General features: G+C 42.6%; 1 protein-coding gene and 1 pseudogene across 1 annotated transcript in view; one reads left to right on the top strand and one right to left on the bottom strand.

Moving 5' to 3' along the window:
* Window positions 1-11,879, bottom strand: part of LOC120865413 (ERO1-like protein beta) — a 71,864-nt gene extending 59,985 nt beyond the window's left edge. The window contains exon 1 of the mRNA XM_040242690.1: window positions 11,572-11,879. Within this exon, the coding sequence (XP_040098624.1) occupies window positions 11,572-11,673 (102 nt within the window). The 5' untranslated portion in view covers window positions 11,674-11,879. The remainder of the gene's footprint in view (window positions 1-11,571) is intronic.
* An 8,611-nt stretch (window positions 11,880-20,490) lies between these two features.
* Window positions 20,491-21,699, top strand: LOC120865412 (annotated as a pseudogene).
* Window positions 21,700-26,514: the final 4,815 nt, after the last annotated feature.

Below are 26,514 nucleotides of genomic sequence, written 5' to 3'. Positions count from 1 at the left end.
GCATCCAAAGTGGAAAGGAAAAAGAAAACTCTATTTGCAGATGATATATACCGAAAATCCTAAAGACTTCATTCACTGAAACAGTTAGAACTAATAAATTCAGCAAGTTCTAGGACACAAAATCAATATATGAAAATAGTGTACAGTGTTTCCATACACTAATAACAAACTATCAGACAAAGAAATTAAGAAATAATTCACTTACAATCAATTACATCAAAAAGAATAAGATAATACCTAGGAAAAAATAAACCAAGTGGTGAAATGCCTATAAACTATAATATATTGATGGAAAATATTGAATAAATAGAAGACTATTCCATTCTTATGGATTAGAAAAATATTGTTAAAATGTCCTTAAGTACTCTAAGCAGGATAAAGACTCAATACATCCCTGTCAAAATTCCAACAGCGTTTTTACAGAATAGAACAGTCCTCAAGATTTGTATGGAATCATAAAAGACCTAGAATAGTCAAAGCAATCATGAAAAAGAACAAAGATGGAGGCATCATGTGCCCCAATTTCAAACTAGATTACAAAATTATAGTCATCAAAACAGTATGATACTGGCAGAAAAACAAACACAGAAGAACAAAACAGAATAAAAAGCCCAGAAAGAAGCCCATGAATATATGGTCAATTAATATATGACAACAGAGCCAAGAATATATAATGGGGAAGGGACAGTCTTTTCAACAAACAATGTTGAGGAAACCAGATAGCCAGCCACATGCAAAAGAACGAAATTGTACCACTACCTTACAGCATATGCATTTGAAATTAACTAAAATGGATCAAAGACTTGAACATAATAAGACCTGATACCATAAAACTACTGGAAGAAAATACAGATTTTAAGCTCCTTAACATCAGTCTTGGTGATGACTTTTTGGATTTGATACCAAAATTAAGAAGTAACGAAAGTAAAAATTAATAAGTAGGATTATGTCAAACTAAAAAGCTTCTGTAAAGCAAAGTAAAACCACTAACAAAATGAAAAGACAACCTATGGAAATGAAGAAAATATTTGCAAATCATATCTAATAAGTGGTTAATATCCAAAATATAAAAACTCACATAACTCAATAGCAAAAAACAATCTGATTAAAAAATGAGCAGTGGAGGCTTCCCTGGTGCCTCAGTGGTAAAGAATCCACCTGCCAATACAGGAGGCACTGGTTCAACCCCATTCTGGGAAGATCCCACATGCCAAGGAGCAACAAGGCCCCTGCACCACAACTACTGAACAAAACCGAAAACCCTAGAGCCCATGCCCTTCAACAAGAAAAGTCACTGTGATGAGGAGCCCAGGCACTGCAACTAGAGAAAAGCCTGAGCAGCAATGAAGACCCAGCAGAGCCAAAAATAAATGAATAAATAAAAGTATTTTTAAATGGGAAAATCTTTTTATTTAAGGATCTAAATATTTTTCAAAGAAGACATATGAATGGCCAACAAGTACACAAAAAGGTGCTCAATATCACCAACATCAAGAAAATGAAAATCAAAACTATAATGAGATATCATGTCATACCTGTTAGAATGGCTATTATCAAAAAGACCAGAGTAACAAGTGTTGGTGAGGATGTAGAGAAAAGAAAACCCTTGTGCACTGCTGGCGGACTGTAAATAGGTGCAACTACTATGGAGAAGAGTATGGAGGTTACAGAAAGACTTTAAAATAAAACTACCACAAAATCCAGCAATTTCACTTTTTGGTATTCACTTGAAGAAAACAAATATACTAACTTAAAGATATATGTAGCCCCATGTTCACTGCAGTATTATTTACAATAACCAAGTATGGAAGTGACCTAAGTATTAACTGAAGGATGAATAAAGATGTGGGATATATACACAATACAGCCGGTAATGGAAAAAAAAAAAATCTGGCCATTTGCAACATGGATGGAACTTGAGGACATTGTGCTAAGTGAAATAAGTCAGAGAAAGATAAATAGTATATGATCGCACTTTCACGTGTAGTCTAAACAGAAAACGACAACAAATCCAAGTTCATAAATACAGAGAACAAATTGTAAAGGATATCTGATCTTTTTTTTTTGCACTAATGAGGTACAAAGTTCTAATGTTTTATAAAATACTTGTCTTTCTGCTTGTGCAAAATTTGTTCATATCTTTTGTTCATTTTTCTATTGGGTTGTCTTTTTCAATGTAGTAATCAATATTGCTTTTTCCTTATTCTATTTTAACCTCTGGAACTCATCATACTAGACCGTCTTATTTTATTCTTCATGTTTCTTAAGCTCTCTATAACATTTACTATTCTGTTACCTTTCTGAGCTTCATTCTGAATAATTTATTTGCACTTATTTTCCATTCATTCATTTATCCAACGTATTTATTGAGGGCCTAACATAAGCCCTGTACTGTCCTAAGTACTGGGGATATAATATTAGAAGAAAGAAAAGAAAAAAAAAAAGACAAAAATCTCTTCCCTTCAGGTGTTAACATTTTCACAGGAGAGAAAAAAAAATGCATGAGCAAAGTATAGAGTCTGTCAGATGATAATAAAGCAATATGGAGGAAAACTAGAAAATTGAGACAGGTGTTACAAAACTGGGACTGCTCATTTTTAAAGAGAGACAGGTACAAAAGGTCTCACTAAAGTTAAAGTGGGGAAGGAGCAAATGAAGCTTTTTTTTTTTGATGGGGGAGGGTGAAAAGAATTCCAGGCACTGAGAATACTGAATGCAAAAGCCCTGCTGCAGTAAGGCCCAATGCCGCCCCAAAACAACAGGAAACAACAAGGAAGATTATCGAGTAGGGAAAAGGAAAATTGCGTCTTCCCAGGTGGCTCATTGGTAAAGAATTTGGCTTCCCAGCAGGAGACACAGGTTCAATATCTGTGTTGGGAAGTCCACAGAGTTGCAGAGTCAGACACGGCTTAATGACTAAACAACAAAAGGAGAATTGACCTATTATTAAAATTTTGGCTTTTCTGAGTCAAATGTTTTCTCACACCAGCCAATTCTCCAACTCTTCAGCATCAACTGGGTGCCCAATTCCATTGTGATATTATCTAGAATTGGAGCAGAACCCACAGATTAAGGGTTCAGTCACATAGGACTGCTCCCACTTCAGACACCAGTCCCAAGCACTGGATCACCTGTACTGACTGGCTATTAACAGAGGTTCCCACAACTTCCTTCTCAGGTTTGATAATTTGCTAGAATGATTTACAGAACTCAGGAAAACACTTTACTTGTGTTTACTGCAAAGGGTCCAACTAAAAAACAGACAAAAGGAGGAAATGCACAGGACAGGTATTAGGGGTGAACGTGCAGAACTTCCATGCCTCTGAGCTACCCTTCCAGAAAGTCTATGTGTTCACAACCTGGGAGCTCAGCAAAACTCATCAAAAAGTCTCTTAAGAGGCATGTTTTTGTATTATACCACACTGGGTTACACAGGAAACCACAGAAAAAATTTAAAGCAGAGGCTAAAGGAGTACGGAGTAGTACAAGGTAAGGATGAAGGGTTTCTCTTTTATATTGTATGATCATGGAAGGTGACAATTTAGGTAAGTGAACACGCAGGTGACACTTAAGCAGAAACCTAAGAAAGTAAGCGAGCAAACCATATGAATACATGAGAAGTGTGTTAGCGAAGTAGAGAAAACTGCAGGTCCAAGGGACTCAAAGCAAGAGGATATTTGCCATCTTTGAGGGACAGCAAGGAGGTCAGTGCGGCTATAGCGTATGTTTAAGGTGGAGGAGGCAGTGAGAAGAACAGATTTGAGGCGGAAAAAGTCAGGAATTTAGTTCTTAATACACCAAATTTGTGATAACTATTAACTATCCAAGCAGAAACATTGAAAAAGTAGTTAGATATATGGATCTAGAGCTGAGAATCCTAGTCTGGAGATTCTAAGATACAGATATTAAATACCATATAGATGGTATTTAAAGCCAAGAGACTAAATGAGATGGCCAAGGTGGAGAGAAGAGAGAGTATAAGATTTGAACCTTGAGGTTCAAACAATTAGCAGTCGGGGCAGAGGAAGAACAAGCAAGGGATTCTAAGAAAGACTGGCCTGCAGAAAGGAAAGAAATCAGAAAAACATACTATCTTGGAAGTAAAAATAAAAGAAAAAACAAAAGTATGTCAAAGACAGTGAGTGATGAGCTATGAAAAAAGTCTGCAAAATAGTTTTTAAATCTTAGCTTTAGCAAAAAATTCCCTTTAGCAGCAAGAAAGACATTAGTGATTTTGACAAGAGCCATTTTGGAGAAGCAGTAGAGGCAAAAGTCAGACTGAAATGGGCTGAATGATCAGAATAGGAAAGACAAAGATAACTCTTTTGAGGGGGGTTTTCTATAGAAAAGAAAAAACTAAGCAGAGTCATAAGAGATGAGTGGGTCAAGAGAGAACTTTAAAATAGTAGAATTAACAGCATGTTTTATGATGACAGTAACAGGCTCAGTGGTAAAGAATCCGCCTGCCAATACAGGAGACTTCAGGTTTGATACCTGAATTGGGAAGATCCCCTGGAAAAGGAAATGGCAATCCACTTCAGTATTCTTGCCTGAGAAATCCCATGGACAGAGGAGCCTGGTGGGCTATAGTCCATGGGATCACAAAAAGAGTCAGACATGACTTAGCAACAACAACAGTCCATTAAAAAAGGAAAAAAAAAAAAAAAATCAATGAACCAGAAGAGAAAGGGAAAATTTGCTGAAGCCATGTCCTTGAACTGGAAAGAAGGAATGGGACCAAAATGCAAGTGGAGGGATTGGTCTCTGATAAGAGTACAAACAGTTTATCTATGATAATCTACAGAAGTCAAAATATGTGGGTCAGAGACTAGTAGGTGGACAGATGTGGATTATTCTGATTATTCCAATTTAGTAAAGTATGAAGCTAAGAGTTGGGATGGAAAAGGAGGTATTGGGAGATTAAAGGAAAAAAAGGACATAAAATGGTTTTTCAATTCAATAATCATTCTTTTTCTGCTGGAAATAATCAACCACTTCATCCATCGAGTTGTTAATTTGATTTCTAAAACTTCTATTTCATTATGTTTTACACTTTGAGGTCATTCTTTAAAATTTCTTGTTCTTTTTCATACTTTTAAGTCTTTATATTTAAACATGTGGAAGTGTTAGTTGCTCACTCCTGTCTGACTCTGTGACCTCATGGAATGCTGGGCTGGATGAAGCACAAGCTGGAATTACGACTGCTGGAAGAAATGTCAATAACTTCAGATATGCAGATGACACCACCTTTATGACTGAAAGTGAAGAAGAACTAAAGAGCCTCTTGTTGAAAGTGAAAGAGAAGAGTGAAAAAGTTGGCTTAAAACTCAACATTCAGAAAACTAAGATCATGGCATCTGGTCCCATCACTTCATGGCAAATAGATGGAGAAACAATCCAAACAGGGACAGACTTTATTTTTCTGAGCTCCAAAATCACTGCAGATGGTGACTGCGGCCATGAAATTAAAAGACGCTTACTCCTTTAAGAAAAGCTATGACCAAGGTAGATAGCATATTAAAAAGCAACACATTACTTTGCTGACAAAAGTAAATCTAGTCAAAGCTATGGTTTTTCCAGTAGTCATGTACGGATGTCACAGTTGGACCATAAAGAAGGCTGAGTGCTGAAGAACTGATGCTATTCAACTGTGGTGTTAGAGAAGATTCTTGAGAGTCCCTTGGCTGCAAGGAGATCCAACCAGTCAATCTTAAAGGAAATCAGTCCTGAATGTTCATTGGAAGGACTGATGCTAAAGCTGAAACTCCAATACTTTGGCCACCTGATGCGAAGAACTGACTCATTGGAAAAGACCCTGATGCTGGGAAACATTGAAGACAATAGGAGAAGGGGACGACAGAAGATGAGAAGGTTGGATGGCATCACCGATTCGAAGGACATGAGTTTGAGCACACTCTGGAAGTTGGTGATGGACAGGGAAGCCTGGTGTGCTGCAGTCCATGGGGTCGCAAACAGTCAGACACAGCTGAGTGACTGAACTGAACTAGACTATAGCCCACCAGACTCCTCTGTCCATGGAATTCTCTAGGAAAAAAATACTTGAGTGGATAGCCGTTCCCTTCTCCAGGGATCTTCCTGACCTAGAGACTGAACCCAGGTCTCCCTCATTGCAGGCAGATTCTTTACTGTCTGAGCCACCAGGGAAAGTGAAAGAAAGTGAAAGTGAAGTTGCTCAGTTGTGTCTGACTCTTTGCAACCCCATGGACTGTAGGCTACCAGGCTCCTCTGTCCATGGGATTTTCCAGGCAATAGTACTGGAGTGGATTGCCATTTCCTTCTCCAGGGTATCTCCCCAAACCAGGGATTGAACCTGGTCTCCTGCATTGTAGACAGACACTTTACCGTCTGAGCCACCTGGGAAGCCCCATTTAAACATGGTGATTTTAAATACCTGATTATTTGAAAAAAATATACACTTATTACAGACCTATTTCTATAATCTATATTTCTAAATATCACATTCATGTTGCCTTTGTGTGTGCTGTGATTTTTGACTATTAGCTTATTTTTCTTGACACTTTATCTTCAAAAATTCTTTAGGGCCTGTGTAGACAATGAATTCCTCCAGAGGGGATGGTGATGGTGGTAGTTTAATCAGTAAGTCATGTCTGACTCTTTTGCAACCCCATGGACTGTCGGTCATGGAATTTCCCAGGTCAGAATACTGGAGTGTGGCCATTTCCTTCTCCAGGGGATCTTCCTGTCCCAGGGATGAACCCATGTACAACCCATGTACATGTACATCCCTACATCTCCTGTACTGGCAGGCGGATTCTTCACCATTGAGCCAACAGGGAAGCCCTCCAGAGGGGACTGATATTTGTTTTTACCTGTAAACTCAGAGCACACCAATCTGAGATTGCTACAAATTAAATTTTCCACTTGAAGATTTTCCCAGCACAGGTAGCATGAATTTCCCAGCTCATGGTTACAAATTCTCAAGGCAGTTTTTCCCCTCCTTCCCCTAGCAAGTTTGTTCATTTTCCCCTTACTTGTGGTGGATTTCATTTCCCTTTATATTTAAGATGTAGCTCTTTGGAGCCCAAGCTTATGGTGAGGGCCCCTTTTACTTCCCTCTATTTGGGCAGACGTGGGTTTTATTTCTTGTTTACGTGACTCCATGCAGTTGTCAGAGCAGAAGCTCAAGGTCTTCAGAGTTCAGGGGAAGTCGTCAGGGTAATGGCACTGAAGCAGCACTGAGTCTCAAAGTTCTGGCTTTCCATTTTGGGGGGTGGGGGAGGCTTTATATATTCTTTGATTTCTTGCCAGCTCAGAAATGCACTTAGAAAAAATGTAAAATCTGAAGTTACTTCTTTATGGGAAGATTAACTTGTTACATCATTTGTATGCACTATGATTTAAGTTTCTAGTGTTTTATCATACTCAAGGTTGGCCAAAAAGTTCATTCAAATAAACTTTTTGGCCAACCCAATACAAAGCACACTTGCATTTCATTTACAAGAACATGAGGTATGTGTTGTACAAATGCCTACTTGTGAACAGAAATATTCTTCAAAAAATTAATTCTTCCCTTTATTCTTTACTGGTTTTCTTCCAAGTTAGTGAATGGAAGAAAAGAGAAAGAACCGGCTTAGTTCCACCTTTTTATTTTCCCAAGTTTCCCTCTACTTTATTTCTATACCACAAAGAAGCAAGCATACTGAGATGCAACTGTATAGACCAGAAAGATACTCTCCTTCACTTACTTAACCTGTGATATTAATCATGTAAGCTCTTTGAATGTCAGTTACCTCACTGCATGAAAGATGTGTCAAATGAAATGAGACAATGTATTTTTAAACATGTTACATACTGAAGTATGATTGAATACTATATGAGAAAGTACCACTGGAAACAAAAACCATATGTATTCAGTTTTGAGGACTTTTGGCACATGCTACCTTCCAGTGGTCATGTATGATGCGAGAGTTGGACTGTGAAGAAAGCTGAGCACCGAAGAATTGATGCTTTTGAACGGTGTTGGAGAAGACTCTTGAGAGTCCCTTGGACTGCAAGGAGATCCAACCAGTCCATTCTGAAGGAGATCAGCCCTGGGTGTTCTTTGGAAGGAATGATGCTAAAGCTGAAACTCCAGTACTTTGGCCACCTCATGCGAAGAGTTGACTCACTGGAAAAGACTCTGATGCTAGGAGGGATTGGGGGCAGGAGAAAAAGGGGACGACAGAGGATGAGATGGCTGGATGGCATCACCGACTCGATGGACGTGAGTCTGAGTGAACTCTGGGAGTTGGTGATGGACAGGGAGGCCTGGCGTGCTGCGATTCATGGGGTCACAAAGAGTCGGACACGACTGAGCGACTGAACTGAACTGAACCTTGAATATGCACAAATCCTTAACTGCTGAGCTACATATATTCATTTGAACATAATGAAATTTAAATCATATATATTCATTTGGATATAATAACATTTAGAGTACACCTGCAATTATAAAACATTAATACACATTAATTTGTGATAGGAACCTAAAATGAAGCTTCTAAATTGGTGAGAAAGTATACAATTAAAATATACTATCTAGAAAGAAAGAAAAATGAGGGAAAAAAATGAACTTTAGAAAAATATCTAAAGGTAAACACTACTCAAAAAGAAATAGCCCACTAATAACTAGAAAATAATTTTATCAAAGACAGTTTAGCAAATATACTTTTCATAAGTCTGGTAGATTGCCACTATATATTTCAAGTATTTCCAAGTGGTGTTGTAAGATAGCTAAAAGGATAACTACATTAGTTACTTGCAAGCCTGGTTTAAAATGCTGATTCCTGGATCACATCCAGATCCATTAAATCAGAACAGTTGGTAGTAGGCCCAGAATATGTGAATTTTTAACATCCCACCCTCCCAAACTAAAAGTCTGCCCCTTTTATTTTTATTATTCATTTAGAAAATATTCACACAGGGACAGAAACTGAGTATTCAGGCATTCTGGAGTTCAGAACACCATAGGGTCATGAAAAAAAGTGTCTGAATAAAGTCAGAAAAACATGTTTGCACTGTTACTGTCATCAGTTCAGTTCAGTCACTCAGTCGTGTCCGACTCTTTGCGACCCCATGAATCGCAGCACGCCAGGCCTCCCTGTCCATCACCAACTCCCGGAGTTCACTCAAACTCACGTCCATTGAGTCGGTGATGCCATCCAGCCATCTCATCCTCGGTCATCCCCTTCTCCTCCTGCCCCCAATCCCTCCCAGCATCAGAGTCTTTTCCAATGAGTCAACTCTTCACATGAGGTGGCCAAAGTACTGGAGTTTCAGCTTTAGCATCATTCCTTCCAATGAACACCAAGTACTGGCCTCTTTTACGATGGACTGGTTGGATCTCCTTGCAGTCCAAGGGACTCTCAGGAGTCTTCTCCAACACCACAGTTCAAAAGCATCAATTCTTAGGCGCTCAGCTTTCTTCACAGTCCAACTCTCACATCCATACATGACCACAGAAAAAAACATAGCCTTGACTAGACGGACCTTTGTTGGCAAAGTAATATCTCTGCTTTTGAATATGCTGTCTAGGTTGGTCATAACTTTCCTTCCAAGGAGTAAGCGTCTTTTAATTTCATGGCTGCAATCACCATCTGCTGTGATTTTGGAGCCCCCCAAAATAAAGTCTGACACTGTTTCCACTGTTTCCCCATCTATTTCTCATGAAGTGATGGGACCGGATGCCATGATCTTCGTTTTCTGAATGTTGAGCTTTAAGCCAATTTTGTCACTTTCCTCTTTTACTTTCATCAAGAGGCTCTTTAGTTCCTCTTCACTTTCTGCCATAAGGGTGGTGTCATCTGCATATCTGAGGTCATTGATATTTCTCCCAGCAATCTTGATTCCAGCTTGTGTTTCTTCCAACCCAGCGTTTCTCATGATGTACTCTGCATAGAAGTTAAATAAGCAGGGTGACAATATACAGCCTTGACGTACTCCTTTTCCTATTTGGAGCCAGTCTGTTGTTCCATGTCCAGTTCTAACTGTTGCTTCCTGACTTGCATACAGGTTTCTCAAGAGGCAGGTCAGGTGGTCTGGTATTCCCATCGCTTTCAGAATTTTCCACAGTTTATTGTGAGCCACACAGTCAAAGGCTTTGGCATAGTCAATAAAGCAGAAATAGATGTTTTTCTGGAACTCTCTTGCTTTTTCCATGATCCAGTGGATGTTGGCAATTTGATCTCTGGTTCCTCTGCCTTTTCTAAAACCAGCTTGAACATCAGGAAGTTCACAGTTCATGTATTGCTGAAGCCTGGCTTGGAGAATTTTGAGCATTACTTTACTAGCATGTGAGATGAGTGCAATTGTGCGGTAGTTTGAGCATTCTTTGGCATTGCCTTTCTTTGGGATTACCGTCATGCTGCTGCTGCTAAGTCACTTCAGTCATGTCTGACTCTGTGCGATCCCATAGATGGCAGCCTACCAGGCTCCCCCGTCCCTGGGATTCTCCAGGCAAGAACACTGGAGTGGGTTGCCATTTCCTTCTCCAGTGCATGAAAGTGAAAAGTGAAAGGGAAGTTGCTCAGTCCTGTCCGACTCTCAGCGACCCCATGGACTGCAGCCTAACAGGCTCCTCTGTCCATGGGAGTTTCCAGGCAAGAGTTACCTTCAATTTGACTTAACCATCAGCACTAATTGCTTCAAACCATGTCTCCCCTCATCATCCGGCCACATGAGACACCTTTTCTTTTTTTTTTTTTTTTTTACCTCTTAGCAGTTTTGCCACTCTGCAGCAGGTGCAGACTAGACAGCACCTGGCAGAAGCCTATTCAAATTCTACTGTATAAAAAAAGAAGTCTTTATTAAGGCAAAAGACCCTGGGAAGCTATTGAGAGCCAGTGTATTGAGAACCCTTCTGTAAGCTACGCCTCACAAAGAACCCCCAAACTCTAATTTATCGGCCATGACTCACTGCTGAGGGAGTCACAAGGTCAGACACGGGCCCCGTCCCCTCGTACTTGAGCTCACCTGGCGGCGCCACTCAGCAGACGGAGTACAAGCTGGGTAAAAATACAACGGTCCTGAGTAAGAGGAGAGCCGAGGGACTCTCTAGTCCAAAAGTCAAGGAAGTTCAGACTTGTCTCCCTTGCGATCGACTTGGCTTCTGCAGGGCCACTGGGTCTGTCACCTACTCCCCACCTTCCACCCCCCACCAATCCCCTGAGTTCCCCGCGGGGAGGGCTTCCCCTTTTCTCTGCGTGCTCTCGTCCCAGAACAGTTGCAGAGGTTTTCATCCCCGTCCCATCTCCCGCCACACTCGGAGCCGCTGAAACATCAGAAAGATAAAAATGAAAACACCTCAGGGGACCGTCACCATCTTCCTCTTTTTCCTGCCATCACCCCGTGTCGCCACCCTTCACACCGCAAGCGGCTCGCAGGCGTTCCCTGGGCTCGATGATCGGGGCTTCAGCCCCTCGGCTTTTCCGCTCGTCAGAAACCTCCCGGGGCTCCCTCCCCGGGGCGCCCGCGCCTCAGTCGCGGCCCGGCCGCCGCCTCCACCGCCGGCGTTCGGCCGGGGGTCCCCACACCGCCATCATTCCGGCTCACCTGGGCCTCGACGACGCTCGGGAGGAAGCTCAGGGTGACGAGAAGCTGCACCGCGGCCGCCGCCCCCTGCCCTGCGCCGGCCCGCCGGACCCCCGGGCTCATGCTGACCTTTCCCCCCACCGCGGCCGGCCGGGCCCCTCGGGGCCGGGAAACGGCGGGCGGCCCGGGCGACGACCCAAGAGGACGGTTCCCGGCGGCCGAGAGACTCCAGGGTCAGAGGTCTGCACGCCGGTCCAGAGGCGAAGGACGCTCTCCCCGCCGCCCGGCAGCTGTGAGTGAGGTTGACGAGTCGAGCGCCCCCACTTCATCCCCCAGGCGGCCCCGCCCCCGGCTTCCCCTGCGCCCGGCCACGCCCCCCACCTCCGAGCGCGAGGCCTTGTGGGAGTTGTGGTCCAGTGCGGCCCGGTGGGCGCCGGCGGCCGGAAGGCGGGGCCGGCGGAGTGGGTAACTGGAGAGCTACAGCTGCGGAGACCGCTCCGCCTCTCCGGAGCCTGAGCTCAACCGCGGCCAATGACGCGGGACCACGCGGGCCTTCAAAACAAGAGGCGGTGCTGGCGGGTGGAAAGGAACGCCCGCCCTTCCCGCGGACCGCCGGCCGCGCCCCCTCGCCGGGCAGTTGCTCATGGAAACCCGGCGGGGGCCCCTGCCTCTGTCGTTGTCCCCTGACACCCGCACCGCCACGAGGCTACAGGATTCGCCCGCGATCTAGGCAAACGAGAAACAAGGGCTCTTCGACTTTCAGTGTCTGGCGCTTTCTTTGGCTCATCCACTTTTCTGTAGCCTCCCATCGATCGCCCGTGCCTAGATGAGCCACCTGAGACTTGCGGAGTTGGCTTGGGCTCCTCCATCTTACACGCCCCAGATGCGGATGTCGTCCTCTGGCAGGTCAAGCTCTGACTCCCTGGTCATGCTCTGACTCCTGTGTTGACCCATACAAACATAATGCACGTTAAAGGATGGGAACAAACCCAGGTTTATATAAAATCCAGCAATGGGGTTGAACTGGGAGTGATAACTGGGTTCAGCTCCCACCTCTAAGACATTCTAGTTGGTTATGTGACTTTAGACAAGTTGCTTAACCTCTCTGAACCTCCGTTTGTCTGTCTCTAAAGTAAATACACGCATACCCACTTCAAACATTGTTCTAGGATTGCATAAGATTTCATACATAAAGGGCTTAGTATGGTCCTAGGACAAAAGAAATGCTCAATAAATAGCTGCTATTAGTTTTATTAATAGTCTTGATTTCTGGTAAACTAGTAAGGCATCACCTTAAGGTGATCTTGTACTAACCTTGTAGTGTGTAGGTTTCCCATCACTTTTATAACAAATTACCGCAGATTTAGTGACTTACAACAAATTTATCATCTTACAGTTCTGGAGATGAGTTCAATTAAGATAAGCAGGGCTACATTCTTTCCAGAGGCTTTCTCTAGGGGAAAATATGTTTCCTTGCCTTTTCATTGGAAGGACTGATGCTGAAGCTGAAGTTCCAGTCTTTGGCCACATTTTTGAAGAGCCAACTCATTGGGAAAGACTCTAATACCGGGAAAGATTGAGGGCAGGAGGAGAAGGGGCAGACAGAGGACGAGATGGTTGGATGGTATCATTGACTCAATGGACATGAGTGAGCAAACTCCGAGAAACAGTGAAGGACAGGGAAGCCTGGCATGCTGAAGCCCACAGGTCTCAAGGAGTCGGACACGACTGAGTGACTGAGCAACAACAGAGAGGCCACCTACATTCCTTAGCTCATAACCATGCGTCACGCAGTCAGATTTCATGCCCTTTGCTTCTGTTGTCACATGCTTTCTCTTTCTGACCCTAATTCGGTGCCTCTGTCTTGTAAAGGACCCTTGCAATTACTTTGGGCCCACCAGATAGTCCAAAATAATCTTCCCAACTCAAAATCCTTAACATAATCACATTTGCAAATTCCTTTTTGCCACATAGGGTAACATACTTAACAGGACCTGGGAACTAGGGTGTGAGCATCTTTGGGGGGGAGGCATTAATCAGCCTTCACATAGTGCTTTATATCATATGAAGCACTTTCATAATTGGCTGGGCCTAGTGCAAAATGAAAATGCAAGGTCCTGGCTCAAAAAAAAAAAATAGAATTTCAAGACAACAACAGCAGAACATTACCACACAGGTCACATGCCCAGAAGTCAGCCCTGCTGTCCTTATCTTCTTCTTCAACAACTTTTTCTCCTGCCTCCAAACATGTCTAGTTCAACCCTGGCTTAAAAGCAAAAATAATTTTTACTTGATATGTTTGGAATTGTAACAGATGTAAAGTGAATGCACTAATTCCCTTTGGTTGTAAGCCACAAAAATCAGCTCTAGCTTTAAAAAAAAATAAATTTCAGCAAATTTTAAAAGTGTGGAATAGTTTTTAGGACGCAGGAAGATTTTGCCGCTCATACCTCTGGAAAGGAAAATCCATGAGGATAGCATTCAGGGACTCCAAGTAGAGTCTTTTCTAGGACACTGACATTGGATTGAGCAACTCCAGTCATTTTAGTCTTTGTCCCACCTATCAAAATTCAGATTTTTTCTAGAGTTTACCTTGGGGAGAGGGAGCAAGCAATTTGATTGATAACTGCACAGTACTATGTGGGGTGTGCACAAGGGGATAACGCAGATGAAGATTGAGTGTTACTGCCTTCAATCATTAATGGAAGGGAAAAAAAGATGCTGGTCAGACAAAACTGACAGTTGTCCCTTTCAGGAACTCATGGATTTACAGGTACTCCCTTTGCACAAACTTTTTTTTTTTTTTAACCTCAGTATGTATTCACACATTCATTAAATTATTCCAGGCATCCTGAGCTTAAAACACCAAAAAAACACATCTCAGGACACTGGTACCCCCGAAAGAGCAACAATATCCCTTCTGTCACGAACAGTCAGACAGGTCTTGGTGACTGAACACCAACAGTAAAAACAAATGCCTTCTGTACTTTCTATAATATTTTATCTATTAACACCATCTGGATTCAGTTCAGTTCAGTCGCTCAGTTGTGTCCGACTTTTTGCAACCCCATGAATCGCAGCACGCCAGGCGTCCCTGTCCATTACCATCTCCCGGAGTTCACTCAGACTCACATCCATCGAGTCAGTGATGCCATCCAGCCATCTCATCCTCTGTCGTCCCCTTCTCCTCCTGCCCCCAATCCCTCCCAGCATCACAGTCTTTCCAATGAGTCAACTCTTCACATGAGGTGGCCAAAGTACTGGAGTTTCAGCTTTAGCATTATTCCTTCCAAAGAACACCCAGGGCTGATCTCCTTCAGAATGGACTGGTTGGATCTCCTTGCAGTCCAAGGGACTCTCAGGAGTCTTCTCCAACACCACAGTTCAAAAGCATCAATTCTTCGGCGCTCAGCCTTCTTCACAGCCTAACTCTCACATCCATACATGACCACAGGAAAAACCATAGCCTTGACTAGGCGGACCTTAGTTGGCAAAGTAATGTCTCTGCTTTTGAATATGCTATCTAGGTTGGTCATAACTTTCCTTCCAAGGAGTAAGCGTCTTTTAATTTCATGGCTGCAATCACCATCTGCAGTGATTTTGGAGCCCAAAAAAATAAAGTCTGACACTATTTCCACTGTTTCCCCATCTATTTCCCATGAAGTGATTGGACCAGATGCCATGATCTTCTTTTTCTGAATGTTGAGCTTTAAGCCAATTTTTTCACTTTCCTCTTTTACTTTCATCAAGAGGCTCTTTAGTTCCTCTTCACTTTCTGCCATAAGAGTGGTGTCATCTGCATATCTGAGGTTATTGATATTTCTCCCAGCAATCTTGATTCCAGCTTGTGCTTCTTCCAGCCCAGAGTTTCTCATGATGTACTCTGCATAGAAGTTAAATAAGCAGGGTGACAATATACAGCCTTGACGTACTCATTTTCCTATTTGGAACCAGTCTGTTGTTCCATGTCCAGTTCTAACTGTTGCTTCCTGACTTGCATATAGGTTTCTCAAGAGGCAGGTCAGGTGGTCTGGTATTCCCATCGCTTTCAGAATTTTCCACAGTTTATTGTGAGCCACACAGTCAAAGGCTTTGGCATAGTCAATAAAGCAGAAATAGATGTTTTTCTGGAACTCTCTTGCTTTTTCCATGATCCAGTGGATGTTGGCAATTTGATCTCTGGTTCCTCTGCCTTTTCTAAAACCAGCTTGAACATCAGGAAGTTCACAATTCACGTATTGCTGAAGCCTGGCTTGGAGAATTTTGAGCCTTACTTTGCTAGCATGTGAGATGAGTGCAATTGTGCGGTAGTTTGAGCATTCTTTGGCATTGCCTTTCTTTGGGGTTGGAATGAAAACTGACCTTTTCCAGTCCTGTGGCCACTGCTGAGTTTTCCAAACTTGCTGGCATATTGAGTGCAGCACTTTCACAGCATCATCTTTCAGGATTTGAAACAGCTCAACTGGAATTCCATCACCTCCACTAGCTTTGTTCATAGTGATGCTTTCTAAGGCCCACTTGACTTCACATTCCAGGATGTCTGGCTCTAGATGAGTGATTACACCATCCTGATTATCCGGGTCATAAAGATCTTTTTTGTACAGTTCTTCTGTGTATGCTTGCCACCTCTTCTTAATATCTTCTGCTTCTGTTAGGTCCATACCATTTCTGTCCTTTATCGAGCCCATCTTTGCATGAAATGTTCCCTTGGTATCTCTAATTTTCTTGAAGAGATCTCTAGTCTTTCCCATTCTGTTGTTTTCCTCTATTTCTTTGCATTGATCGCTGAAGAAGGCTTTCTTATCTCTTCTTGCTATTCTTTGGAACTCTGCATTCAGATGCTTATATCTTTCCTTTTCTCCTCTGCTTTTCACTTCTCTTCTTTTCACAGCTATTTGTAAGGCCTCCCCAGACAGCCATTTTGCTTTTTTGCATTTCTTTTCTTACCTAGAGTGAAAGTGAAGAAGAACTGAAGAGCCTCTTGATGAAAGTGAAAGAGGAGAGTGAAAAAGTTGGCTTAAAGCTCAGCATTCAGAAAACGAAGATCATTGCATCTGGTCCCATGACTTCATGGCAAATAATGGAGAAACAGTGGAAACAGTGGCTGACTGTTTTCTAGGGGCTCCAAGGTCACTGCAGATGGTGATTGCAGCCATGAAATTAAAAGATGCTTACTCCTTGGAAGGAAGTTATGACCAACCTAGACAGCATATTAAAAAGCAGAAACATTACTTTGTCAACAAAGGTCCATCTAGTCAAGGCTATGGTTTTTCCAGTAGTCATGTATGAATGTGAGAGTTGGACTATAAAGAGGGCTAAGTGCCGAAGAATTGACGCTTTTGAACTGTGGTGTTGGAGAAGACTCTTGAGAGTCCCTTGGACTGCAGGGAGATCCAACCAGTCCATCCTAAATGAGATCAGTCCTGGGTGTTCATTGGAAGGACTGATGTTGAAGCTGAAACTTCAATACTTTGGTCACCTCATGCGAAGAACTGACTCATTTGAAAAGACCTTGATGCTGGGAAAGATTGAGGGCAGGAAAAGGGGATGACAGAGGATGAGATGGCTGGATAGCATCACCGACTCAATGGACATGGGTTTGGGTAGACTCCAAGATTTGGTGATGGACAGGGAGGGCTGGGGCGCTGTGGTTCATGGGGTCGCAAACAGTCGGACATTACTGAGAGACTGAACTGAACTGAACTGAAGGTGTAGAAAAATTGACCACATTTCTCAAATCAAAATATTTCCGGACCTCCCAGATCGATTAATCTGAGAACTGTCAGTCAGTACAACTCTCTCATTGCAAATAATGGCAATTTACAATTGATTTGGCTGGGACAGATTATTGCAGGCAGTTAACCTGGAGGTACAATCTTCGTGTAGATGGTGATCCTACTAGGGTCAGTCATGACTGTGTTTCCCATGGTTCTTCATGGAACCAAACAATCAGCCAAGGATGACCTGAGTGTGCTTCAGCTTTTTGAATGAATACTGTCAAAATGCGCAAAGTCAAGATTAATATTTATACTTGAAATGTCATATTTACACCATACACAAAAATATATTTATATTGGGTTGACCAAACTGTTAGTTCACGTTTTTCCATAACATCTTATGGGAAAACCCAAATGAAATTTTGGGTCAACCCAGTATTTACTGCAGAATTCACTTTGCTTTCAAATACATCTTTCTGGACCCTTTGTTTTCCCTCCCCTACTTTTCACAGCCTATCTCACTTCTGCTCTGAGAGGATGACCGAATTTTCTCATCTCTGTAGTTAGGAGTAAGACATTCAAACATTCATTCTGATAGTTCCTACCTAGTACATTCATTTTAACGCCAACAATCTGCTGCTCTGTATTAGTTGGTCCTGTGAATACATATATTATAGACATCTAGAGGGTAAAGCTGTAGAGGACTCGATCTTCTTATACTCTGTTCTCTTTAATGGCTATCTCAGTTCCTATGAACAGTAATTGATAAACATTTGTTGATTGGTTAATATCAGTTAGGATCTTAATTTATCTTGGAGGACATCTATCTGAGAACCAGTTCTGGGTATGGTACCCAGAACTTTTCCTGTGGACAGATGGGAAGTGGCTTCCTTAGACCAGAACATTTCTGGTGAAGGCACTAAGATGAAACCTGCAGCTTTTCTTTAAGGCAGTGAATTACACTTCTTTTAACAGAGGGTATTGGGGGACTAGCGAAAAAAACAAAAACAAAGATAACTGAAGGAGTAATTGTCAGAGGACGGGTTGAGACAATTACTAGAAATCTACTATGTCAAGAGTTCTGTTTTTTTCTCAAGCAATTTTTGAAATGTCCATAGCTAACAGTTGAAGCAAAGGCTTGAGAATTGTCTGGAGTAGATTACTATAATGCTTAAGAGACTTTGTGAATTAACCAAATTGCACTAAGTATTTACATTTCCAAGATATCATCAAATTGTGCTTCTTGATGACTTTTTTTTTTTTTTTTTGGCTTGGTTAACTTGTGACTTCTAATGAAGGAGGAGATTGTTGAATGTTTCTAAATAAAAGTCAAGGTAATGGGGTGGAAATTTAATAACACCAGTAATTTTCACTCCTGATAGCAAGCTGAATTGTGATTAATGAACCTGCTGAGTAATGACAATCTGTTGTGTTTAAAGAACTGTATTTGTAGATGGTAATGCTGTGTTAACAATTGGCCACAGCATTTTTTAAAGTGAATTTCTACCTGTAACTTAGCTATAAAGAGAATTTTTGCTTGATGATAGGATTTCTAAATTTTACTATGGGCATTTCCTCCCCTTTTCAATTCACAATAGAGATGAAAAGTACTAAAAACAAAAGAACTTGGCTGCCCATGGCTTGTTATTCGTTGCCTACCTAAAGCATTCATTGTTTTTCTTGAATATTTATTCAGCTGTGACACTTAACTTATTTCACTTAACAGCTTTAAAGCTGATAAACTTGAGTCAGAATTATTTCCATTTCTAAAGGAGTTTACATAGTGATATATGTAGTTTGGATAAAACTTTCTTTTATATAACAAACATATTATGGTATTATGCTAGAAGTTCATATATTATGTGATCAGGGAAACTCCTATTAAATGTAAATAACTGGGAAAACTAGAGTCATAATTCTGCTGATTTCATCCCCCCCACTCTAATTTCTAGAATGCAAAAGACTGTATAATCACAAAGTCCTTTGTCACTTCCTGCACGCTGTCTGTCTTCTATTCACTCTCCTATTCCAATCCACTCCGCAAAGGCTCCAGGGCACACGACCAAGAAAGAATGTTTGCATAACGCAAAAATGAACACCCCAGGGAATAGAATGGGATACCAAGGTCACGGAGACGGTGACTGCAGACAGGGAACGGCAGAGATGGTTCCAGGTGGTTATTCAGTGCCTGCTGGAGGTGTTTCTATGTCGGCAATGACTGAGTTCTTTCCTCCTGTCGATCTGCAACCCCAGTCATTGGGATCCTCAAGAAGTTTAGTTTCTTCAAATTCAGTGCTTTTACCTGAGTCCAGTCAAGCAGATATTATATATGGAGTTCCGTCAGCTGCTGCTTCTTTGTGCTGCTGCTCCTCCACTGGTCACATTCCCACCTCCTCTCGCCATCCCTCCTGCCCTCCTGTCTCCCTTCCACAGCCCCTTCCGCCAGTAGAGTCTGGTTTTGATTGTCCAGTCTCAGTTGGGCAGGAATCTGAACGCCATCATTCTCACCCATTGGCCAACATCTTGACTCAGATTTAGATCCCAATTGGCCTTAACAGAATCACATACTTGCTGGTTTCTGTTGGGTATTATTTCCTTTGTTCTATTTAGGAACGTTTCTGTTTATTTATTTGTTTGCTTTCTTTGTCATGCCATGCTTCGCATATGGGATCTTAGTTCCTCAACCAGGGATTGAACCTATGTCCTTGCAGTATGAACTTGGAGCCCTAACCACTGAACTGCCAGGGAACTATTTGGTTTTTGTTTTTAAATGATGCATAGTTGATTTACAATATTTTATTGGTTTTGAGTGTAAAACATAATGATTCCATTTTTAAAATAAATTATACTCCATTTTATACTCTGGGAGATGGTGATGGACAGGGAGGCCTGGCGTGCTGCGATTCATGGGGTTGCAGAGTCGGACACGACCGAGTGACTGAACTGAACTGATACTCCATTTAAAGTTATTATAAGACATTGGCTATATCCCCTGTGCTGTACAATATATCCTTGTAGCTTGTTTATTTTTTATATTCTCTCATATATACACATTCAAGTTTTCCCTTCCACTTGAGCAAGACGACCAACATTTAGAATGTTACCTAAAATATTCTGTTCTCACCCTGCACGGTGTTGCCCTGCCAGCTCCTGTTCCCAGCCTGAGGCCCAGTCCCCTTTGCCGGCATTCGCCACTCCTTGCAGAAACAGAAACACTACCAGCATGTCCAACAAGCTGCTTTACAAAGCCACTGACTTCAGCCTGGCTGCCTGGGACGCAAAGCCCTGGACCTCGCAGAGAATGAGCTGCCAGGCCTGATGTGCGTGCAGGAGATGTACTCTGCCTCCAAGTCACTGAAGGGCGCCACGTTGCTGTCTGCCTGCACATTACCATGGAGACAGCTGTCCTCAGTGAGACCCACGTCTGCCTGGGTGGTGAGGTGCAGTGGTCCAGCTGCAATATCTTCTCTACCCAGGACCACGCAACAGCTGCCATTGCCAAGGCTGGCATTCCATGCCCAGAAGAGTGACACGGATGAGGAGTATCTGTGGTGCCTCCAGCAGACACTGTGCTTCAGGAATGTGCCCTTCAACATGATGCTGGGCAACGGTGCTAACCTCACCAACTGCATCCACACCGAGTACCCGCAGCTCCAGTCTCACATCTGAGGCATCTCTGAAGAGACCACAATGTGGCTCCACAACTTGTATAAAAGGATGATCAATGGGATCCTGAAGGTGCCTGCTGTCAGTGTTAACAACTCCTGACATGATGAAAGCGGGCAGGACGGCAGTGGTAGTGGGGTGTGGCGACAAGGGCAACGGCTGTGCCCAGGCCCTAAGGGATTTCGGGGCCCGATTCATCATAGGGGAGACGAACTCCATCAACGTGCTTTAGGCTGCCATGGAGAGGTGTGAGGTGACCATCATGGATGAGACCCAGCAGGAGGGCAGCATTTTGTCACCACCATTGGCTATACCGACCTCATCCGTCAACCCACACTTTGAACAGATGAAAGATTACGTCACTGTGTGTAAATCAAATGCTTTAACATGGAGATTGATATCCAGTGCCTGAATGAGAGTACTGTGGAGAAGGCAAACATCAAGCCCCAGGTGAACTGCTACTTGTTGCAGAATGGGCACTGATCATCGGGCTGGCCAAGGGCCGGCTGGTCCACCAGGGCTGCATCATGGGCCACCCCAGCTTCATGATGAGCGACTCCTTCACCAATCAGGTGCTGGAGAAGACTGAGCTGTGGACCCACCCAGATAAGCATCCTGTGGAGGTCTCCTTCCTGCCCAAGAACCTGGATAAAGCAGTGGCTGAAGCCCCCCGGGCAAGCTGAATGTGAAGCTGAGCAAGCTGACTGAGAAGCAGGCCCAGTACCTGGGCCTGTCCCATGATGGCCCCTTCCAGCCTGATCACTAAGAACCAAGCCTGCCCTTTGCCTGCCAGTTGCTGTCCTTACCTGGGCCCCTCCTCTCCTGCAAGCATGCTCAGTCTCTCAGTCCCATCTGACTCTTTGCGACCCTATGGACTGTAGCCCTCCAGACTCCTCTCTCCACAGGATTTTCTAGGCAAGAATACTGGAGTGGGTGGCCATTTCCTCTTCCAAGGGATCTTCCCGACCCAGGGGTGGAACCCGCATCTCTGGCATCTCCTGCACTGGCAGGCGGAGTCTTTACCACTGAGCCACCTGGGAAGCCCCCCACCTCTCCTCCCCAAGAGCAAAGATGCCACCACCTTTGAAGTTGGTTTGATATGTCCCCCGTCGACTCCCTGGGGCTAGTCACTCAGTCTTCAGCCCCTGCTGCATTCCTCATGCTGTCCCAAGTGTGGCGGGGGGAATTGAAAAGTCCTCCCTCAAGCCCTGGTCATGATGGAGGTACATAGGAGTTACCCACAGGGAAAGAGCCTTGAGCTCAGGGGTTTTTGAACTTCTCACTCAGTCAGTCTTTCCTTAGGCTGGAAGTTGGCAATGGTAGGAACAAAGCCCATGCACTTTACTATCCAGACCCTTGCTTGGCCTGTGGATTTTATACCCATGTTCTTGATGACAAGTTCATTGGTTCCTCAGCCCATGACAAGGAAGAAGGGGATTTGTCAAAGGGTAGGGAGGAACTGTTGGAGTTTGAGGCTCCTGAGAGCCTGGCTTAGTGCTTGGCATTCTCTTCAACCTCAGAGCAAAGACTGGTACTTTTAGTCCCTATTTTACACAGGTTGGAATATACTGTTAAGCGAGAGAGGACAAGAAAAGTGACAGCCAGAGGTTCAGAGGAGCCAGAGAAACTTAAAGGCACATTGGAACTTGATAATTCCCATCATAACTCTGGGTCAAAAAGAGATTCATTTGGCTTGTAATGATAAAATTGAGCAAGAAAGTGGGTTAATAAAAATTTTGATGCCTTAAAAAAAAAAAGACTTCCTGGTGGTTCAGTAGTTGGAGTCCACTTGCCAATGCAGGGGATGAGTTCCACCCCTGTTTCTGGAAGATTCCATATGCTGTGGGGCAGCTGGGCAACTAAGCACGTGCTCTGCAACAAGAGAAGCCACCACAACGAGAAGCACAAGCACGGCAACTAGAGTGGTTCCTGCTTGCCGCAACTAGAGAAAGCCCGTGCACAGCAACAAAGACCCAATGCAGCCAAAAAATTAAAAAAAAAAAAAAAATTTTTTTTTTTCTTTTTTAATTAAACAAAAAAATTCACTTTTCTGGGAAAAAGATGAGTATAACACATACTCTACGAGGCACTCTAAGTGCCCCTCACCCAATACCTCTTAGGATTGGGATTCTTGTTGTTTGTGACAATTGTCTTAGACACCCACGGAGGCAGGATGAGCCATCATACTAAACTGCATTCCAGGGGTTCTCCCAGCCCCCAAGAATGAAACAGGTCATTTACGCCTCTCCTTTCTTCCATGACTCCAGAGGTTCACTTTCCATCATGCTGTACAATAAAATCAACTGGCTATTTCTTAGAAAATACTACCTATTTTCACTAGTCTGAAGTTGCCACCAGGTTATAAAACCATCAGAAGACCCAGAGAAAATATCCAGTTATCCCGGAGATTACTTTGCAATTACTTGAGAGAATCTTTCTGCCCAGTTTTCAGGTTCTGCCTTAAAAAAAAAAATCTGAAAATCTAATACTCCTCATCTATGGTGCTTTTCTCAGACGTCCCTAAGTTTGTCATACAACTAAATTAGAATGATTCTTCACTGTACAAAATAATTTAACAAAGAAGTAAATGCCTTCACTATAGTTTTTAATTGCCATTGGTAACAGTTTATTTAAAATGACTCCAAGTTTTCTAATAACAAAAAAACATTTTGGAAATGAGTAATTGTGCTTCTTCAAAACTCTGAAAGCTTTGTGAAATCATTTTTTGATAGACTTTATTTTTAGAATTGTGTTAAGTTTACAGCAAAACTGAGCAGAAAATACCCCTTTCCTTATACCCCTGCCCCGTACAAGGACAGCCTCACTTTCTGTCAACATCCCCCAACACAGAGGTACCTGTGTTACAATCAATGAACCAATATGGACACACTATTATTGCCTGAAGTCCATAGTTTATATTAGGGTTTATTCTTTGTGTTCTACATATAGAATGTAGTTTTGATAAGCATACATTGACATCATTAGGGCATCATACAGAAGTGTTCTGAGGCTTCCCTGGTGGCTCAGCAGTAAAGAATCTGCCTGCAGTGCAAGAGACTCGGGTTCAATACCTGGGTCAGGAGGATCCCCTGGAGAAGGGCATGGCAACCCACCCCAGTATTCTTGCCTGGAGATTCCCATGGACAGAAGAGCCTGGTGAGCTACAGTCCATAGGGTCTCAGAGAGTTGGACACAGCTGAAGTAACTGAGCACGCACACACAGAAGAGTCCCATTGCTCTTAAAATTCTCTGTGCTCCACCCATTCATCCCTCTCTCCCCAGTGAAATAATTTTTTAGTAAACTTATTATCCTGTTCAGTTCAGTTCAGTCGCTCAGTTGTGTCCGACTCTTTATGACCCCATGAATCGCAGCACGCCAGGCCTCCCTGTCCATCACCAACTCCCGGAGTTCACTCAGATTCACGTCCATCGAGTCCGTGATGCCATCCAGCCATCTCATCCTCGGTCATCCCCTTCTCCTCCTGCCCCCAATCCCTCCCAGCATCAGAGTCTTTTCCAATGAGTCAACTCTTCCCATGAGGTGGCCAAAGTACTGGAGTTTCAGCTTTAGCATCATTCCTTCCAAAGAACACCCAGGACTAATCTCCTTTAGAATGGACTGGTTGGATCTCCTTGCAGTCCAAGGGATTCTCAAGAGTCTTCTCCAACACCATGGTTCAAAAGCAACAATTCTTTGGCGCTCAGCTTTCTTCACAGTCCAACTCTCACATCCATACATGACCACGGGAAAAACCATAGCCTTGACTAGACGGACCTTTGTGGGCAAAGTAATGTCTCTGAGGTTTATATAAAAAATGGAAAACATTATTTCAGCTGGAATTAATGCTAACCATATCAATTAAAGCAAAGATAAAACATCAACTTCATTAACCTGAAATGATTTCACCCTGTCTGTATTATGTGTATTTAAGAGGAAAAAGGATGCATAGTTTTGTCCAATTATCTTATCAAACATTAATGATTATGAACTAAATCTTCTGACCAAAATGATGAACCAGGACGGGGGGATTTTAAATCTTGCAGCGAACCAGGTACCTTGAGCTAAATCAAAGACAAGAAAGCTGTCAGCCATTCTGTCAAGTTTAGGGAAGACAATTCAGACACAGGATAGCTTTGGGAGAGCAGCCTACAGCTCAGACTTTCCACATCATCCTCTGCCCTCAACTGTGAAGTGACTAGTGCTTCAGACCAGGATTAGCTTGGGACTCTCAGCATCTCAGCCTGCTGTACAAGGTACTTATGCCTGAATTTCCACCTGCATGTCCCCATTTGCATCTCTGTAAAACCAGAATTCTGATTTATAATCCTTTGTATAGCAACTGAAAAATCTCTTGACTGTCCTGAAAACTTTCATATAATTCATCATCATCACTTTAAAGAGAAACCTCCAGATGTGTCCTTGTATGTTAATTTCTATGATGTAGAGGAGTAAAGTAGTCACTTTCCTGGCATTAGAGCTAAGGAAAGTGTGGACACATTAGCAGAGATGTTACAGGGGAGTTGAAGCATCAAATGAATGATTGGGCCAGGTGATCCTTAAGAGGTTTTCAATCCTGACTTTAGTGCTTTCACTGAAACAACAGAGAGCTACGCCAAGCCTTTTATCAACTAACAAACAAAAAGTCTTCTTCTAACATATTTTAAGCATTCTAGAATGATCCCTTCCCATTTTCAGTATGAGCATCAGTATCAACAACTCAGTAAATGACCCATTATCTCATGTTCCTACCTTTAATCACTTGAACTGGAAAGTAGCTATAAATTAAAAATTAACTGAATGGAGCAGTCAGCAGCTGTATTTTACCAGTTTTTGAAATGGCCCATAATCAAGCTTAAGAAACAAGAATGTAGGCTACTTTGAGAAAAAAAAAAAAAAATAGAAAAACTTTGTGACTCAAAGATCCAAACTAAAAAATAGCTGGTATTTACATGAAGGGAGCTAATTATTGTGGGGTTATTTTAGTAGAGTTGATTATTAAGGAAACACTTTAAAACAACAAGAGAGGCATATCCAGGAAGAACAATTTGGGAGGAAGGTCACCACACTGTCTTGGAATGTTACTATAACATTCCTCCCAGTGTTGACGGCAACAGCATTTGCAACATGTATACTTTTCAAATGTTAAAGATAATCTTCTTGGGACTTTCCTAGTGGTCCAGTGGTTAAGACTTCATTTTCTGAGAGCAAGGGGGTGCCATGTATGTTCAATCCCCAGTCGGGGAGCTAAGATCACACATGCTTCTACAACAAAAAAACTAACACATAAAACAGAAGCAATGCTGTAACAAATTCAATAAAAATTTTAAAAACAGTCTACATAAAAAAAAAATCTTTTAAAAAAACAAAGATAATCTGGTCATCCCAAAGTGAGTATGTCAGCCATCACTATCATTATGTATAAGTACATTAACCAAAAGTTTTATTTCTTTTGTAAAAAGTGTATAGAAACCCAAGGATAGTCATATCTCCTGCCACATCTACCCAGCCTGCATCTGCCGTTCTTCATTGCCCACCCCTTACACACTAGCCCTATTCCTTTTGTCAATTTAAAAGCATTGC

The sequence above is a fragment of the Oryx dammah genome, unplaced genomic scaffold (assembly GCF_014754425.2).
Source record: "Oryx dammah isolate SB20612 unplaced genomic scaffold, SCBI_Odam_1.1 HiC_scaffold_6, whole genome shotgun sequence".
NCBI lineage: Eukaryota > Metazoa > Chordata > Mammalia > Artiodactyla > Bovidae > Oryx > Oryx dammah.
The sequence above is the reverse complement of the archived record's forward strand: the minus strand, read 5'-3'. Positions and strand labels throughout refer to the sequence as shown.